Source organism: Monodelphis domestica, chromosome 7 (genome assembly GCF_027887165.1).
Source record: "Monodelphis domestica isolate mMonDom1 chromosome 7, mMonDom1.pri, whole genome shotgun sequence".
In the NCBI taxonomy this organism is placed as follows: domain Eukaryota; kingdom Metazoa; phylum Chordata; class Mammalia; order Didelphimorphia; family Didelphidae; genus Monodelphis; species Monodelphis domestica.
The window spans coordinates 128,559,965-128,578,402 of record NC_077233.1 but is presented as its reverse complement, the minus strand read 5'-3'; the positions used below and the strand labels follow the sequence as shown (position 1 = coordinate 128,578,402).

At 38.8% G+C, this 18,438-nt stretch overlaps 1 protein-coding gene across 2 annotated transcripts in view; it reads left to right on the top strand.

The window, feature by feature from the left end:
* The first annotated feature begins 604 nt into the window (after positions 1 to 604).
* Positions 605 to 18,438, top strand: part of SLC1A1 (solute carrier family 1 member 1) — a 103,256-nt gene continuing 85,422 nt past the window's right edge. The window contains exon 1 of one of the 2 annotated variants that reach the window (XM_001364972.4): positions 605 to 1,148. In XM_001364972.4, the coding sequence (XP_001365009.1) occupies positions 1,058 to 1,148 (91 nt within the window). In that variant the 5' untranslated portion in view covers positions 605 to 1,057. The remainder of the gene's footprint in view (positions 1,149 to 18,438) is intronic. The other variant, XM_056805457.1, reaches the window with a different exon arrangement.

Here is an 18,438-nt window from a genome sequence, read left to right as displayed (position 1 = left end):
AAGACTAAAGAAGAAAAAAAATATATATATATATATGCATCTACTATCCCCAGCATTCCACCTCATAAGGAAAGGGAGGAGTGCAATTTTATATTTTTGCCTTGGGCACTATTAGGTAGTTAAGTGCAATTGAGTTTTGCAGATGAACATTATAGAAAATTGAATATCACTAAGGACTAGTGGTGTACTCAGGTTGGAATCCAAAGAGGATAAATATTTTCGGACATTGGCTGTGTGTGTTGGCAAAGGGCACGATGGGGGAATGTGAATGAATTGAGTTGTTACCCGGAATCATAAGAGCTTGAAGAGAGCTTAGTCTAATTCCCGCCCTCATTTGACACCTAAAGAAACTGAGGTCCAGGAAGAGAAAGGGGCTTGCCCCTAGGTTATACAGGTAATAAGTAGCAAAACCTGTATTTGAACCGTTTCTCTTTATTTCAATCAAATAACAAGCGTGCTTGCCTCTTTGCGAGAGCAAAAAGAACGGAGGAGGCTAAAGAACTCTGAAGGCTGAGAAGATCCTAAGGAACAGAAGTCGGAGCTTCTGCCGCCGCCGCTTGGCAGGGTACGGTAGTGCGGCCGGTGCGGAGCACTCCCGCAAGCCCTCGATAGACTCACTCACCACACTCCAAGCCAGTCTGCCGCTCCTCCCTCTCCCAGCCCTGGTTGGCCGGGACGCAGCCTAGTACAGCGGCAGCAGGAGGAGCCGAGCCCGCCCAACCCCGCACGGCTCCCGCCGCCCCCTTCCCTCCCCCCCCCCCCCATTCGCTTTCCCACTCCCAAGGCTGGCACTAGGGTGGCAGAAACAGCGCGCACTGCTGCGGGCTTCCGGCCTCGGAGAGGCAGGCACAGGAGCAGTGGCAGCTTCAGAGCAATAGACGGCCTTGCGCCTCCAGCACACCCAGTGCGCTCACCCTCCGCTGCTCCGGCTCTTCGCCCCTGCTCTGTCCCAGGCGGCCGGAGGCTTCCGACCCCTTGGGACCCCCCCACCGCCAACATCAAGAGCTTCCTTGCAAAGGATCAGAGGCTGCTGGCGCCGGCAGCTTCAGCGCCCACCATGGGAAAGCCAGCGAGGAGAGGATGGGACTACAAGCGATTCCTCAAGAACAATTGGCTTCTGCTGTCCACCGTACTTGCTGTGGTACTAGGTGAGAGAGGCGAGGATTTCGATGGAGGTGGAGACTGGGATAGGGATGGAGATGAGGATGGGAATGGAGACAGGGCAGAGGAGGGAGCCGCTAGGGGGTTGGACGTGAGGGGCTCGTCTCTTGCCAATGTGATTGCACACTCGCACATAGAGGGTGAACCCCAGGGCTTGAGGTTGTGTGAAGCATGTGTAGCGTGTTTTAGACTGTGTACTTGTAGGTGGCACAGCTGTGCCTGCCCACGGACAGCCTTGAAGCATGTGCCCCTATTGGGAAAAGGGGTGGGTGGAGAGGGGGAGAGAATCTTTAGCCCCTGAATAGGATCCTAGGTCTTAGCGCTAGAAGAAACCTTCAGCGATCATCTACGATAACCCCCTCGTTTTTCAGACAGGGAGATGCTTCTTAGAGCCACCTCCTGGCCACATTTATCTTTTCATGCAGAAGGAAAGAGCTTTTTCTGTGGCTCTCTATTTGATGTTCGCTGCCGGTTTTCTTACCAAGAACTGGCAGTAGGCTGGGGGGTGGGGGTGGGGGGGAGGAGAGGGTAGTACAGAGAGGAAAGGAAGGGAAAGGGGAAAGGAAATGCAGTCTAGTCCTTCCGTCTGACAGCAAAAATAATTATGCTTTTAAAATAATCTTTCTGCATCCTTTAAAAGAAAAATTCTGAATCACCCTGTCCTGGAAGGGGCTTGAAGGTGACTGAATAGACTTTTCGACTAAGAGGCTTATTTAGGTGCTGAATATCACAGGCTCCTGATGGGGAACTGGTTTATGGGTGTGTGTGCCTGCGTGTAACTGATTGGGGGGGGGGGTATATATGGTGTATGTGTGTAACTGGTTCATTGAGGTGTATATATGGTGTGTGTGTGTAACTGGTTTATGGGGGTGTGGTGTGTGTAACTGGTTTATGGGGTGTGTGTAGTGTGTAACTGTTAATGAGGTGTGTGTGTATGGTGTGGTGTGTGTGTGGGGGGGGTTGCTGACATTGGAAAGAGTGGGTGGCTGCCAGAGCAATGGCAGTAAGTGCATTCATTTTCATCATGTCTGAAAATCTGCCAGTTGGATTTCTGTGTGAGAGAGAGAGAGAGAAAGGGAGGGAGGAGACCTGTGGGGGGTCTTATATAGAAAAGAGGTAGCAGGAAAAACCAGATCCCTCTTCCTCATCGCCATCTGAGGATTATTCTTCATTGTCATTTGCTCAGAGGACACTCCTCCCCTTCTAAGCCAAGCTTCCTTTCCCTCCACATTTCTTCTGTTTATTTTTCCCACTGGGCTGAATTTAAATAACATACTTCAGGCAAGTTGGCTAGCTGAGGCTCTAGTAATTGATCAGAAATGCAAATTAATCTCCTTTAGCTGCTTAATTTCTGTTAATAAAAACAGATCTCAACCCTCCTCCTCCAAATCAATAATACTTTGATTTAACATTATGTTAATAAATTAAGAACCTGTGTTTGTAATGTTTACCTATGAAGATCACACAATCTGTATATGTAACTTGTAGTTTTGGAACCTTAATAACTTGCACCTATTGTATGTTGCTATGTATAGAGGTTTAAAACTCATAGAACTTACAGTCAATAATAAGTAATGTTTACAAAGTATTTAAAGGCTTGCAAAGTGCTTTGTGTGCATTACCTCTTTTGAGCCTTGCAGGAACACTGAGAGGTAGTATGATAGGCATTATCATCCCCACTTTACAGTGAGGAAGCTCAAGGGCTTAAGGAGGGTAAGTGACTTGACCGTGGTCTAATTGACAGAGGTATGGGAAGCCAGGTCTTGATTCCAGGATTTGAACTCTAGCCACTATTCTATGAAAGATGAACTTGAGCTTATTTTTTTTTCTTCTTAACCTAATTTTTTCCTCTATGTTTTCTCTCCTCTGACAAACCTCTCTAGAGTGGAAAAGGTCACCACCAAATCCTGGCATTCTGTATATTAATACAGGTACAGATCACAGTCTCCCTACCACCATAAGGTCCAGGATTTGAATGGCCTGTCTGATCCCTGTCCACTTTTGGACCTAGTAATGGGAGGCAGGCTTGAAAAGGTGGCAGGGACAAATGAAAGAGGGCTCACTTCATTTGTCTCATGCAGTTAATTTCCACAACTATTTTATCATTTCTGTTGCTCCCCACATGAGAATATTTGAAGCAGGACACTGCTTCCTTATCATTACTAACAGCAACTTGAATTTAACTAAAGCTTTACAGTTTTAATGACCTTTGCACACATGTTCTCAGTAGATCCTTAGAACAGCCCTGGGAAGTAGGCGGCAGTAATAATAGCTCATGTTGATATAGAGAGTCAAATGCTTTCCACAGGAACAATCCAATAAGGTTGATAGTGCAAGGGTTATTATTCTCTTTTCATAGTCAAGTGATATGGTGAGCCCCATTTTACAGATGAGGAAACCAGGCCTTAGAGAAATAAGTGACTTCAAGGTCACAGGGTTCATAAATATCTGAGGTGGAATCTGAATCCAGCCCTTTCCTGACTCCAGATTCCAGATGCTAGCTAATATGCTAGACTGTGACAATAGTATTATGAGCTCCGTTTTACAGATGAGAAAGTTGGGGTTTGGAGAGTTTTGTGTTATTTGTTTCAGAGTCCCAGTAATTAAGTATTAGTCAATATTCAAATCCAGTTGTTCCTCCTCTACTGCCAAGTGGATGTGGCATATGATGTCACTGAGAGAGTTGTGACAGTTCACATTGTCTCAGGATTTAAATCACAGGCAATATTGGCCTGAGAACACAAGAGTTCTAACAGCAATCTCCACCTAGCCTCCCATCTCAGATTCTTAAGAGTTTTACATATATTGTAACTATTTATATTGCAGTACAAAATTCCTACATTAGCCCTGCCAAGAAACTAGTTGATTAAATTATATATTTATTAAGCACCTAAATTTATTTTAAATTTTTTGTTTATTTATTTTTAACATTTATTTATTTTTAAATTTTGAGTTCCAAATTTGAAATTCTCTCCCTCCTTCCCCAGACTAAAATGAAATCAATTATACATGTCAAGTCATATAAAACCTTTTGATATTAGCCATGTTGCAAAAAAAAAGCCCAAAAAATAAATTTTAAAAAGTGTGCTTCAATCTGTGTTCAGAGTTCATCAGTTCTTTCTCTGAAGGTGGATAGTATTTTTCATCATGGAGCTTTTGGCATTGTCTTGTATCATTGTCCTGATCAGAAAACTAAGTCTTTCACAGTTGATCATCTTTGTAATGTTGCTATAACTGTTTATAATGGATCTCCTGGTTCTGCTCACTTTACTCTTCATCAGTTTATATAGGTTTTCCTAGGTTTCTATGAGACCATCCTGTCTTTCATTCCTTATAGCATAATAATCTTCCATCATAGCCATATATCATTCCTCAACTGATGGGTATCTCCTCAATTTCTAATTCTTTGCCACCACAAAAAGAACTGCTATAAATATTGTACAAATAAGACCTTTTCCTTTTTCTTTATTCTCATTAGGATACAGATCTAATAGTGGTACTGCTAGGTCAAAGAGTTTCACAGTTTTATAGTGTTTGGGGCATAATTCCAAATTGTTCTTCAGAATAGTTGGAGCAGTTCACAACTCTATCAACAGAAGCACGTAAATTTATTAAGCAAAACGTGTTCTAATAAAAGACAGAGTTTAGAGAAGACATAGATACATTAAAGGTTGGAAGTGGCCTTAGAAGTCATCTGGCCCAATGTCTCATCAGTCAGATGAGACTTTGCAGAAAACTGAGGTCTGGAGAGGTAAAATTACTTGCCCAGGGTCACATAGGCATTAAGAAGAGAATCAGAATTTGAACTCAGGTCTACTGACTCCAGATACATTATATTTTTTGCTACATTACCTTATTTTGTTCTTGTTTCAAACAGGAAAGAACCTTAAGGGTGAAATGTCAATTCTCTTCTTAAAGCTGTTGGGAATTTTCATATACCCAATTTAGAACTGGAAGGGTCCTTAGAGATCATCTAGTTCAGGGTTTCTTAAGTATGTTTGTGCCAAAGACTCCCTTGGTTTTCTAGTGAAGCCTATAGACCCTTTCTTAGAATGTTATTAAATGTGTAAAAATATATAAAATAAATGTAATAAATGTAGGAAACAACTTATATAAGTCTCCACTGAAATCCCACCTTCCACAACCTCTCTTAATTCCAATGCCTTACTTCTCAATTATTTTCCTATTTATCCTATATATAGCTTGCTTGGTGTATAATTTTTTGTAGTCTTCCCCCATTAGGCTGTAAGCTCCTTGAGGGAAGGGACTGTCTATTACCTCTTTTTATATCCCTGTTGGTAGCTAGGTGGTAGAGTGGATAGAGTGCTGGACCAGGAGTAAGGAAGACTCATCCTCCTGAGTTCAAATTTGGCTTCAGACACTGGCTCCATGACCCTGGGAAAGTCACTTAATACTATTTCCTTCCACTTTTTTTCATCATAAAATAAGCTAGGAAAGGAAATGGCAAGCTACACCAGGATTTTTACCAAGATAAGCCCAAATGGAGTCACAAAAGAGTCAGATGAAACTGAAGTGACTGAACAATAGCATATCCCAAGTGCTTAATACAGTGCCTAGCACACAGTAAGTTCTTAATAAATGTTTGTTCATTGATAATGGGTTTGCTATGTGTATAATATTATAACATAGTTATCAAGATTTTTTTTAAAGCTCATGGATCTCCAATCTAGGGAGTAAAGGATCCTTCATCTATTCTAACCCTTTCCTTTTACTGACATTTCCTCCATGTATATCCCAAAAGGAAGAGGGAAAGAAACAAATTTCCCTCCATTCATTTGGGATATTTTAGGCCACAGACATTTTCCCTCCTTCCTTCCTTCCTTCCTCTTTTCTCTTTTTTTTACATAAAATCCCTTTCATCCTGTTGTTTCCCTCTCATTCTCCTAGGTATAGCACTATAGCCATGATCCCTCAAGGATCTAAGTCAAATGTAAGAGATCCTTTAGGTTACCTGCATCTAGGATGGACACCCCAGGACATGGGAAAGGTAGATCCTAACAAGCAGCTTGGGAAGGTGCCCTATCCTGGCTATACGTTTTTCATGGGGAATCCTTGAGCCTGGAGTCTTCCACTAGATCCTATCACTGATGATTCCTGACTGACATCCTTGTCGCTACTTGGGACAGAGGAGATCGGTAAAAATGCAGCTTTTTTTCCCATTGGAGTCTCTTGAATCCCCAAAATGTAGATTGCCATATTGACCCTTTGCAGTTTGGGTGGTCATCTTGGAGCCAGATCCCTATACCCTCCTCCTGCCCTGCCCAGGTTGGTCTCAAAACTGGTTGGATAACCTCTGCTTCAATAGATCTAGGGATGTTGAAGGGGATTCTTATTTGGGTTCAGCCTTGACTAGATCACCTCTAAGGTCCCTTCTAACCCTGAGATCTGATGATGCCAAAAGTTAAGGCTTTTGCACAGAATTACTCAAGCAATAAATATCAGGGCTGATGATTTTGAATACAGGGCTGTTTGCATCACACATCAGAGTTGCTACTCCCAGCTCAGCTTCTTACTGGCTTTGGGACCATGTAACTTCTCTGAGCCTCAGTGATCTATCTCATCTATACAATGGGTAAAGTCATACTTGCATTCCTTATCTCACAGGCTGGTTGTGACAAGTAAAAGGAAAGATGAATATAAAGTTCTTCTTAAATTGCAATAGTGTTATTTATCACTATTCTTCTTTCATTAATTCAACAAGTGCTTATCAAGCACCTACTATGCTAGAAATGGGGAGGACAAAACAATTCCAGGAAGATCTAGCCTTTGTCCTCAGAGTTTATAGACTCTCATGAGGACAAAATGCATATGAATATGTGTCGGAATAAAGTTACGTACCTAGCCAGACTGGTAAGGGCATTTGCCCTAACTTTATTTCTTACTATTTCTCTATGAATCTTTTTGTTTTAAGTTTTCAAAGCCTCTTGGAGAGTGGCTGGATATTAATTTGTTGACTCAGCTATTCAGAACATCGTTTCAGCTATCTGATGGATTAGTTTGGGAAAGATTTTTAATTTAATTCATTTTGTGGACTTCTCACCCTGCTTTATGAATAAATTTTTGATAGTGTGTGGGTGATGTGCTTATAGGAATCTGAGGCATTGGTAATAGGGTTGGGGGGCTTGTTTGTTGTTTTAAGAGAGATGAGTTTAGTGGGCTCCTTTGGGGTTTTTTCCTGTTTTTGTGAGGACTCATAAATTACATGGATGCTCTTGGCTTCTTTAGAGTACTTCATCCTCAGATCAAGAACTGGAAGGGACCCTAGAAATAATCTCTTTCTCTAGCCTCTCCTAGCCCAGATTTCTGGTACAGTGGATAGAGTTCTGAGCCTAGAAGCAGGAAAAACTGAGTTCAGATCTGGCCATCAGACACTTACTAGCAGTATGACCCTAAGCAAATGACTTTACTTCTGTTTGCTCACTTTACTCATCTGTAAGATGGGGATAATAATAGCACCTACCTTCCAGAATGGTTGTAGGGATCAAGGGAGACATTTGTCAAGCTCTTAGCATAGTGCCTGGCACAGAGAGGGGAATATGTAAATGTTAACTCTTATTATGATTAATCAATCTCTTAAAGCTATTTCCCTTTCCCAGATAGCTGCATACCTATACATCCTTCCCTTCCCCACCCATATAGCTAACTCTTCTATTTCAACACTACCTGACAAGAACTCACCTTTATATTGCATGTTAAATTTTACAAAGTGCTTTCCCCCATAAGAACAATGTGAGGGAGACTGAGCAAATATTATTGTGTCCATTATACAGATGAGGATAAGAAAGTTTAGAGCGATGAAGCAATTTGCCTTGGGATCAAAGTCAGGATTTCAACTTAGTATAGTCTTTCCACTACAATATATCGCCTTTTAATTCACCTAGGGAATGTATGAACACAAGCATCAATGAACACTTTCCAGTGAGAATCCGTTCTTCTAACCTGTGATATCTAACTTTAAATTACCTATCTGATGGTGTGCATATGTAATCTATATTAGCCTGTTTATTTTGCTAATGGGAAGACAATTTTACAGTATCCTATCAATAATCCTTTGATGGACCATATCAATCTCTCTTAGCTTCAGCCTTTTCATCGGCAAAATTGGACCAATAATACTTACACCCTGTCCCTCATAAAATTGTTTTAAGGAAAACATTTTGTAAATCTCAAAAGTGTTATAGAAATGTGAATTATCATCATTATTTAAGGATATATTTCAATATCTCCTTCAAATAGCTACACAAATGTGAGCTTTTGCTATCACCATAATTATGAATAGTTTGGGATCAATAAGAGTTAATATTTTAATAGCACTGTAAAGCTAAAAATGTTTTTTATCTATAACTTCATTGAATGAATTCTAAAACAACCATATCAGCTCTTTAACATTTGTGAAGCACTTTGCAAATATTATCTCATTTTATACTCATAACAATTCTGGGAAGAAGATACTATTATTATCCCAATTTTACAAATGAGGAAAGTGGAGGTTAAAGTCCAGGGTCACACAGCTAGTAGGCACCTGAAGCTATATTTGAACTCAAGTCTTCCTGACTCTAAGATTAGAGCTCTCTCCCCTGTGCCACCTAGGTTCATCAACACTATGAAGACTGCAGGTATTGATATCCTCCTTTTACAGAAAATCAGCTGTCTCCTACCTGTTTTTTTTCTAAATGCAGTAATAATGTGGTTTTTTTAAGTTAATCAGATAAAATGTCACTTCCCATTTATAGTCATTGAAGTTCTTATTTGTATCATTACTTATTTCAGCAAGCCTAGTATTTGAAAATATTTTGTTATTAAATTGAGCATAGCTTGGAAATGAAGATCTATGATTCTGATCTACTGCTCCATGCAAATCTCTTTTATGATCAGCCTTTTAAAGCCATAACCCAAGTTGAAAAGGGGAGTAGACAGTCATCGATACTTTTTACTAGTTGGAAAAAAATAATTCTTTAGAGCATGAACAAAAGAAATGATGGTACTAAGGACTGAATGTTTCCCCAAAGCAGCCCCTGGTAGAATTCTGACTATCTAATTCTCATTCTGAGAGGGGAGAATCTAATTATCAATTGCTATAAAAAGTCTTTTCTAGGTGTTTCCACTTGAAGTCGATGATGGCATAAAGACTTCTTACTCTTATCAGGTGAAGATGAGTGGCCTTTGCAAATTGACTAAAAGGAATAGTTTTGAGAAACCTAATTAGCACAGTGGATGGAATGCCAAGCCTGGTGTCAGAAGGCTCTAGGTTCAAATCTAGCCTCAGACACTTCCTAGCTGGATGACACTGGGAAAGTCACTTAACCCCAATTGCATGGCACCGTTATTCTGCCTTATCAATTCTAAGACAAGAAGGGAAGGGTTTTTAAAAGAGGAATAAATTATAGTACTCATGGGTCTTTTCCATTCTACTCTATCATTTAACTTTGGGGAGATTTAAACTTCTCATATATCAACAAATCAATAAGTATTTTTCCAGTCTTTTTTATATATTATTACTCCTCTTCAAGCATCCTGAGGTCTAATCAAACTGGCCTTTTTTGTTTTTCTTCCTAACCGACACACACATCTCTTTACCATTTGCACATATTGTCCTCTGTGCTTGGAATATACTCCCTTTTCATTTTCTCTTAGAATCTTTAAGAGCTCTGCTCAAATGCCATCATATAGTTGAAGCCTTTCCTCATCTTCAGGCTGCTAGTGTCTTTATCCTCTCTTTCCAATTGTCTTCTATTTATTGTATATATTTCATATACATGTATGTATTGTTTCCTGGCACATGTATTCTTCCTCCTTGAGGGCAGGAACTACTTAAATTTTGTCTGTGTACCAAAAAACATAGCAAATATAAACACAAAAACTTTGCAAATTTTAAAGTTCCATAGAAATGCTACCCATTGTTATTATTGTTGCTGTATTTGGTGCTTTAACAAAAATCTGCTGATTGATTCATTCATCTATTGCCAGACACCTTGATATTTGTCTACCCGTTTCTCCCAAATATTCTTTCCTGTCTAGATCTATTTTCTCCTGGTTCTCCTCCTACCTAATTTCTTCTCCATCTCCTTTGCAGAATCTAAATGCTTATCTTGCTCTCTAAAAGTAGGTAACCCTCTTCTGACCCAACACTCCCTTTGTGACATCAAGACCATCTCTTTGTGTATTGTAAGCTCCTTGAGGGCAGAGACTTGTATATCTTTTCTCTTTGTGTCCCCAGACCCTGACATAACACCTAGCACATAGTAAGTGCTGTGGTGGAAATAAACCACTTTTCTTTGGGTAAGATCTTTTTTATTAAAAACTCAGAGTTTTTATTTAAAAAAGACTATTGGACAAACTGTGAGGCATTCCTTTGAAGTCTTTAGGAAATAATTCCTAAACCTCGAAGGATCGAGGTTTTAAAGGCACACACACATATATAGCATTTATGAATGCATATGTCAGAAGTTGTTAAAGATATAACCTCCATGTGTAGCAAGATAATAGGGACTGAGATCCTGCCATATTTGCCTGTAGATCATCCTTCATCCTGCCATGTAACTCATTCCCTAATTTTACATTTATCTTCCCAAGCTCTAAAGAAATCCAGGGATGTGTTGTAACAATTTATTAATTATTAAGTAACTTGCTATCTTTCTTCTTAATAATTAGCTCAAGTCCCCATCCCAGTCAATTATTAATCATTTAATAAACTGGAGAATCCTCCTTTTCCATTAGTAATTTTTTATTTTCTATAATTAAATGTTAAAATTAATGAATATATGTAATTAAGCAATAATGTAGCAAAGACATGTTTACAGTATTTTGACTGAAAAATGTCACTACCAAAGTCATCTCCAAGTCTCAGTACTGGATATTAGTAGATGGCTCTTCTCTTGCCTGAAAACTGAGGCTCACACAATTCAGCTCGCCCTAAATACTTATTATAGGAGCTTGGGATTCTTCACATTTCTTCTCAAGATAACAGTTAAATTTAGTCTCTCGATAAATAAGCTAAATCAGTCCTTTTTTCAATAGTCACAAGAAACAGTCTTTTCAAACTACACTGTGCTTGTCATTTGTCAGCTCCTCACCAGTGCTGTGTGGAATTTGCTTGATAAGATTCCTTTATAACATATCACTTATGACAGTTTTGACAAGTAAGAGCTTCCTCATCTCCCTTTTTTATCTTTTCCATGGATTTCTCATAAATCTTCCTTGATCCCAAAGATAGCCCTTAAAAAAAAAAAAACCCTTACCTTCCATCTTGGAATCAATACTGTGCATTGGCTCCAAGGCAGAAGAGTGGTAAGGGCTAGGCAATGGGGGTCAAGTGACTTGCCCAGGGTCACACAGCTAGGAAGTGTCTGAAGTCAGATTTGAACCTAGGACCTCCCATCTCTAGGCCTGACTCTCAATCCACTGAGCTATCCAGCTGCCCCCTGAAAGCCCATTTTTTAATCCCCCTGAATCCAAAAGGAGCCATTTCTCATTTCCAAATGTCCTTTTCTCAAGTCCCTTTGTCTTCTTTTTGGCTACTAAAGCTACAATAACATTATCTATAGCATCTGCAAGAGGTACATTGGAGGAAAAGATGGCATATACATGAAGTTACAGAAAGAAAAAAAAAACATTAAATGTAGTAGGAGTCAGGATATCTTTTGGATCCAGATTTTTTCCATAGCTTCTGACTTTAAACATCCTGTTGTTAATGTCTCTTTAGACATTAAGGAAGGACATACACTTTAGGATTTACTTAAGGGTCACTGAGCTTAACCTGGTTTTTAACAGCTGAACATCTTCCTGGACAAGGGAGTATAAATCTGGGCAGGGGTTGGAGGAAAGAGGGAGAGTAAGGGTCTTGAGATGTATGAGGCAAACACATAATAGAAAAAAGACAATGTGGAAATAGAGGTAACAAAGTTAAGTTTCTGTAGGTCTTAATACAAGATTGTTGCCCTCTATCTGCAAAGGTCCAGATGCCTAGTTCACTTTAACCTCTTTTTATAAAAGCTTCATGAAACACCAGTGCTTTCACATTCAGCTTTCTTTTTTTCCCCCTTAAATTTTAAAGTTTTTAATTGAGAGGTTGAATGATGGTGCAATGGATAGAGCAGCAGGCTTAGAATCAGAAAGATTCGTCTTGATGAGTTCATATCTAGCCTGATGTTGGGCAATCATTTACTCAATGGGAGGCACTGAGCCATCCTTCCATCAGAGATTCCCTTGCTTCTATTATGTTTAAATCTTGATTTTCTGCTGTTCTGTCATTTTTAGTCATGTCTCACTCTTCATGACCCCATTAGGGGTTTTCTTGGCAAAGATACTTCAGTGATTTGCGATTTCCTTATCCAGGTCATTTTATAGATGAGGAAACTGAGTCAGAAAGGGTTAAGTTACTTGCCTAGGATCACACAGTCGGTGTCTGAATCCAGATTTGAACTTAGATCTTCCTGATGTCAGACCCAGTCTCTATCTACTGTGCCACCTAGCTGCCCGTATACTTGTATATACCCAGTTTTTAACATATTATCTCTCCCTTTGGAATGGAAGCTCCTTGGGAGCAGGGACTTTTCGCCTTTCTTTGTATACCAAGGACATAACACAGTACCTGGTACATAACAAGAGCTTACTAAATGCTTTTTGGTTACAATGAAAAGAGTTCATGTTTTTATATAACCTTTCAAATTTAGAAAGCCCTCAATTCACAATAACTTTGAGTGGTGGGGTGAGAAGTCCAAAATTATTCTCAATCTCCAGATCAGAAACAGAGACCAAAAACTAAAACGAGTTGGCCATGTTTACACATACAGGAAATATAAGTGTAGGGATTTGAAGCCAGGTCTTGGTATTCCAGCTATGGCCCTATATCCGCCATACAGTGCAGTATATGGGTCTAATATTTAGTCAGTGGATCTAAAAATTTTAAATATCAGATTTCTGCAGCACTATCTCCCATTTTTGCCATTTATTTCTGAGGAAGAAGGAAATGACTCTCTGTCATTCAGAGGGTTTGCAGTCATCTAGAAATCCACTGGAATAAAAATGCTTTGGTCACATGAGCAGCTCAAGGAATATTAAAAGAGGTCTGAAGCTCATAGGTCCCCCCAGGAGCTTATTACCTTATTGTTGCCCTCTGTAAGCCATGAAGTGTTCCTGATCTGATCATTCCTGACTCCCATTGTCTCTTAGGGACCGAGGAGAGGAAGCAGATCAATAAGTTTTGATTGAGGCTATTACCAGGTTAACATAACATGGAATTATTAGTGAATCGTTTCATCACTGCAGTGATCTGAAGAAGCCTAATTAATTTATGTTTTTCACTTTAAGCATCTCAGATTAAAGATGCTTTCAAAGCACAGAAATATTGTTGCTTTGAAAAACTTTCATTGAAAAGAACAAGATTGACCTAGTTCTCATATTAGTAGAATGAAAGACAAAACTGACCTCTTGTACCACAACTGATACTTAATCAACTTAACACAGAACAAACACAAATGGTGTGATTGTAAGCCTTTTGTACTTAGAGCAGAAGTGCTTCTTTGTGTGCAAATACATTTCTGGCCAGCTGTTGAAATAGTCAAGTGGACACTTGTGTTTATTTGATCTACAAAGCTTTTCTCCTCTAGTGTAACATAGAATAAGTATGATGTTACTGGGAAAAAGAATTACCATATAAACAGGGTTATAGACTACTGGAGTTTCCTATAATTCTAGCCAGAAATTTCAGAGTTGGGATGTTGCAGTTCTTGCAGGCCATTCATGTTTTCCTCCACTAAGTCCCCCAGTGACTCATCATGACACAGAAAGCCACTAGTAGCTCAGCCATGGCAACTCATTAAGTGACAGTTCATGGTATTGAGAGAGGTTATGATCTGTACTAGTGGAAGGAGTATATGTACCAAGCGATCACCAAAAATCTACTAAGAAGCAACTCTGTGCCAGGTACTCTGCTAGGGGCTGGAGATACAAATCAAACTTTAGACATTTATTAATTTCCTGCTTTGTGTGAAATGCAGAATATAAAGACAAAATGAAGCAGAATATAAGCTTCTCGAAGGGAGGGACCCTTGATTTAGTCATCCATCTTTGGAGAACTGAAGCATTCTTGTTTATGGAAGGGAGAAAAGAAAGGAAGAAAAGAAAGAAAAGAGAGAGCTAAGGGGAAAGAGAGAGGGGGAAGGAAGGAAGGAAGGAAGGAAGGAAGGAAGGAAGGAAGGAAGGAAGGAAGGAAGGAAGGAAGGAAGGAAGGAAGGAAGGAAGGAAGGAAGGAAGGAAGGAAGAAAAGGGAGGGAGGGAGGAAAAGAAGGAGAGAGAGAATCATAACATTTTGAATATAATTGTCCTGTGATACACTGTTTTATATACTTCTGGAGGTCCCTAGTAATCCTTTTGGTGGCCACAGTTCTATATATTAAAATACTCAAAGAATCATCTGTGCTTTTATTTGTCCAGATGGATTAGACCCAACAGGTTAGATGTGTAGACTTAGTTTAAAAAAAAAAACAGTATCCTTTCAACGCCTTTTCTATTGTATAATATATACATATATATATATCATATGAAGCACTGTGATCTATACAAGAGAAGCTAAAAGGATAAAGAAAATGAACTTCCTTCCCTCAAGGAGTCTACAAACAGATAGGGTAATTCCCTGCTCAAAAATCTTCAGTGGCTCAATCCCTTTTGCTTAGTATTCAAGGTCCTCCACAGTTTTACTCCAGCCTGATCTCACTACCTGTCTCTATATACTCAATGTTGGTGTGGTTTACTGTCCACCCCACAGATATACTGAGTACTTCCCTGCCTCTGCTTTTGTTCATGACATTCTCTAAGTCTGTCATTTCCTCTCTCCCTTCTCTTCTCCTCCTGAATTCCTGTCCATCCTTTAAAGCCCCACTCACAGGACATTTTCACTAATAGACCTTATTTGATTGGCTTCATATTGCCAGTGACTTATCCAGGCACCTTCTCACAGTCCTGTTCTTCGACTCTCTGTATATATACATACATACATATATATATATATATATATATATATATGCACATATATATATATATATACACACACACACACACACTCTAATATTGTGTGTTGAAATTATCTCTTCATGTCTTATCCCCACCCCTACTAAGTTCTGTAAGAATAGGGAGTATATTGCATTTAAGTTTTAATATAAACTCGGTCTTCTGTATAGGTAGTGGTGGTGGTGGTGGTGGTGGTAGTGGTAGTAGTAGTAGTAGTAGTAATCAAAATGAATGTAATGATTTAAATTTTATAAAGTGCTTTAGATATATTATCTCACTTGATTCTCACAACTCCGAGTTGGATACTTTATTAGTCTCATTTTACAGGTGAGGCAACTGAGACTAGAGACACACAGCTGAAATGGGTCTCTATATCAGATCTTCCTAATTTCAAGTCCAATACTGTCTCCCACAGATAACTAAGATATCTTTTACTTTGGTTTCTACTTTGTCCTAAAGCTGGGCTTGACTGCACTTGGAGTCCAGAAGTAGCTAGAAATGAATTATTTCAGAATCTGGTTAGCAAGAAATAATGAGTTAAAAAAAGGAAGCTACCAGATGGCTCATTTCCTCCCCTTCTTCTACTCAAAGGTCATCTCAGGTGAGCATTTCCCCCCTGGAGTTCCAGCTTACTCTGAAATTGGATTAATTTTTTTAAATTAATTTTGAACCGTTAGCTCAAAAAGTGCCAATAGAGGCCCTGATTTTGTCTACTAAACTCAAACTCAAAGTAGAAATCAAAAACAAGTTAAAAAGTGACTCGAATATTAGTTGTGTCAGTGGAATATTAGTAGATGTTTACTGACTGTGATACTTTGTGCTGCATTAAGAGCAGAATCTCTAGAGGGCACCCAGATAATTATATATATATACTAGTAGCTAAAATAATCTTTCTTGATTTTCACAAAATGTCTCACATCTTGATAGATGATATCTGGTTTAAGTTCAGTAGTTTTATTTGATACTATAAAACCAGAGACACAACAGTTGGAGTATCTAAGAAATGAAGATGTCTGAGATGGAATCTCCTTTTCTGCATTGCACATAGCAAACTCTTGGAATGTGTGTAGTGGTACTTGAGTTAAGAAGGATGTTTTAAGCTGTATCCTTTGATAAAAAAATGGATTCAGTCTCAGAGGAACCAAGTTCAAATCCTGCAACTGATATTCACTGCCTGCGTGAATTTGGGCAAACCCATCTACTTTCTCTAGATTTCAGTTCCCTCATCTGTAAAATGAAAGACTTGGACCAGATAAACTCTGAGGTCTCCTTCAATTTAAGATCCATCATCTTTAGATCCTAAAATGATGAGTTAATTTTGGTCAAGCCCTAATTTCTGGGACCTAATGGTACTGGGCTTTGGATTCCAAATTGGATAATAAACTATGGAGACTGGTCAGGAATAGGTAATCATGATTCAGGATTAGCTGTAGAAACATCTCTGCATATGTAAGTCTATGTGTGCAAGTCTCATTTCCACATTAATTACTTGTTGAGAAATGTGATTACATTTAATAGAAGCTGGGACTGAAAATAATTGTCCTAAGGAGTCAAAGCTTGCTGGCCTCATGCCAGGGAAACGCTGTTAGCCTGAGGGAGTGAAAAATCTATCTCAGATCTGTGACTGTCACACAAATAGCTAGGACTTTGAGATCCCTAAAAAGAAATTAGCTGGTTCAAATGGTAGCAGGTGGCCCATTCAAAACGCACTGTCCCTACAGAGTAGATTTCTACTGAAATTGTTTAAAATGGGCCTTCCTACTTTTTAATATTAAAGATCAATCTCATAACAGTGTGAGAGAACTCACAACCCAACTGTGTTGGATCAGTAATTCAGGCCACCATCTGGTTCTGTGCATACAGTTCAAGAGAACTCTTTGTTAATTTTATGAGAAACATATAAATAAAGCAAGATGAATTCATAAAGGGTCTGTGATTTTATCAAGGTGGGCAAACTCCTCTCACTCACACAGATCACAAGTCTATGGCAGATAAATCCTAAGGAGTTCAAATTTGGCCTCAGTTACTAGCTGTGGGACCTTGGGCATGTCAGTTAACTGTTTGCCTTAGTTTCTTCATCTGTACAATGAGCTGGAGAAAGAAATGATAGACCACTCCAGGATCTTTGTTAAGGAAACCCCAAAGAGGGTCAAAAAGAGTCAGGATTGAAAATAACTCAATAACAAAGTTGCTGAGTAAGATACATATAGATAAAGGACTTGCCCAGGATTAAACAATTAAATTTCAAGGGTGGAATTTGAAACAGATCATTTATCCCCTCTGAGCCTCAGTTTCTTCAACTATAAAATGAAGGGGTTGGACTTAATTACTTGTAAGGTCCCTGCCACCTCGTAATCTATGATGCTATGAGGGTCTTCTCATTCTATACACTCTATCCACTAGGCTTTCTCATCCCCCTAACTTTTTTGTAACTTAATGTGTCATTTCATCTGGGTAGGGAATTCCCAGTAGGGACTTTCCTTTACCAACTCAGAGACTCTGCCTTACAATTCATGGTCTTCCAGAGTTGCCTGGGAGCATTGAGAGACTATGGTGACATGCCAAGGTGTCAGAGGCAGGACTTGAACCAAGAATTTGATAGCAAGGTCAGGCATCTGTCCAATAACATAGGCTGCCTCTCCTAAAACTTATGCTTTAACACCTCTAAAACACTGGTTCTTTTTTTGTTGTTTATAATTTTTATTTTTCTAGTAACAAGTATTTTTATTAATATATCCTTCTCATTATGTTCCCCTCAAATTGAGCAAGTTAAAAAACCTGAGAAAAAATCATTCAATATATGTCTACACAGTACAGCAAAACAAATAATAATGGCATCTACCTCACGGGGTTGTCATGAGGATCAAATGAGAGTTTATATGCTTTAAAACACATTTATATTAAATATAATGTATTTACATATAACATAACATATAATGATATATTTATTATATGTTATATGAAGTTATAATACTATATTGATCTAAATATATACTAAATTATTGAATAAAATAAACATGCATTAAATACTATATCTAAATAGTTATACTTACATATCATTATACATGTATCTCTTTGAAAATATCATTTGATCTTCTTGACAACTCTATGGTAGATGATATTGCTTTGCTAAACTGTGTGAGTATATACTGAATAATTGTTTTTCAGGATTTTTTAAAAAATTTCTCAATTTGAGGGGATCATAATGGTAGGTATATGTTAATTAAATATTTGTTATTATAAAAATTA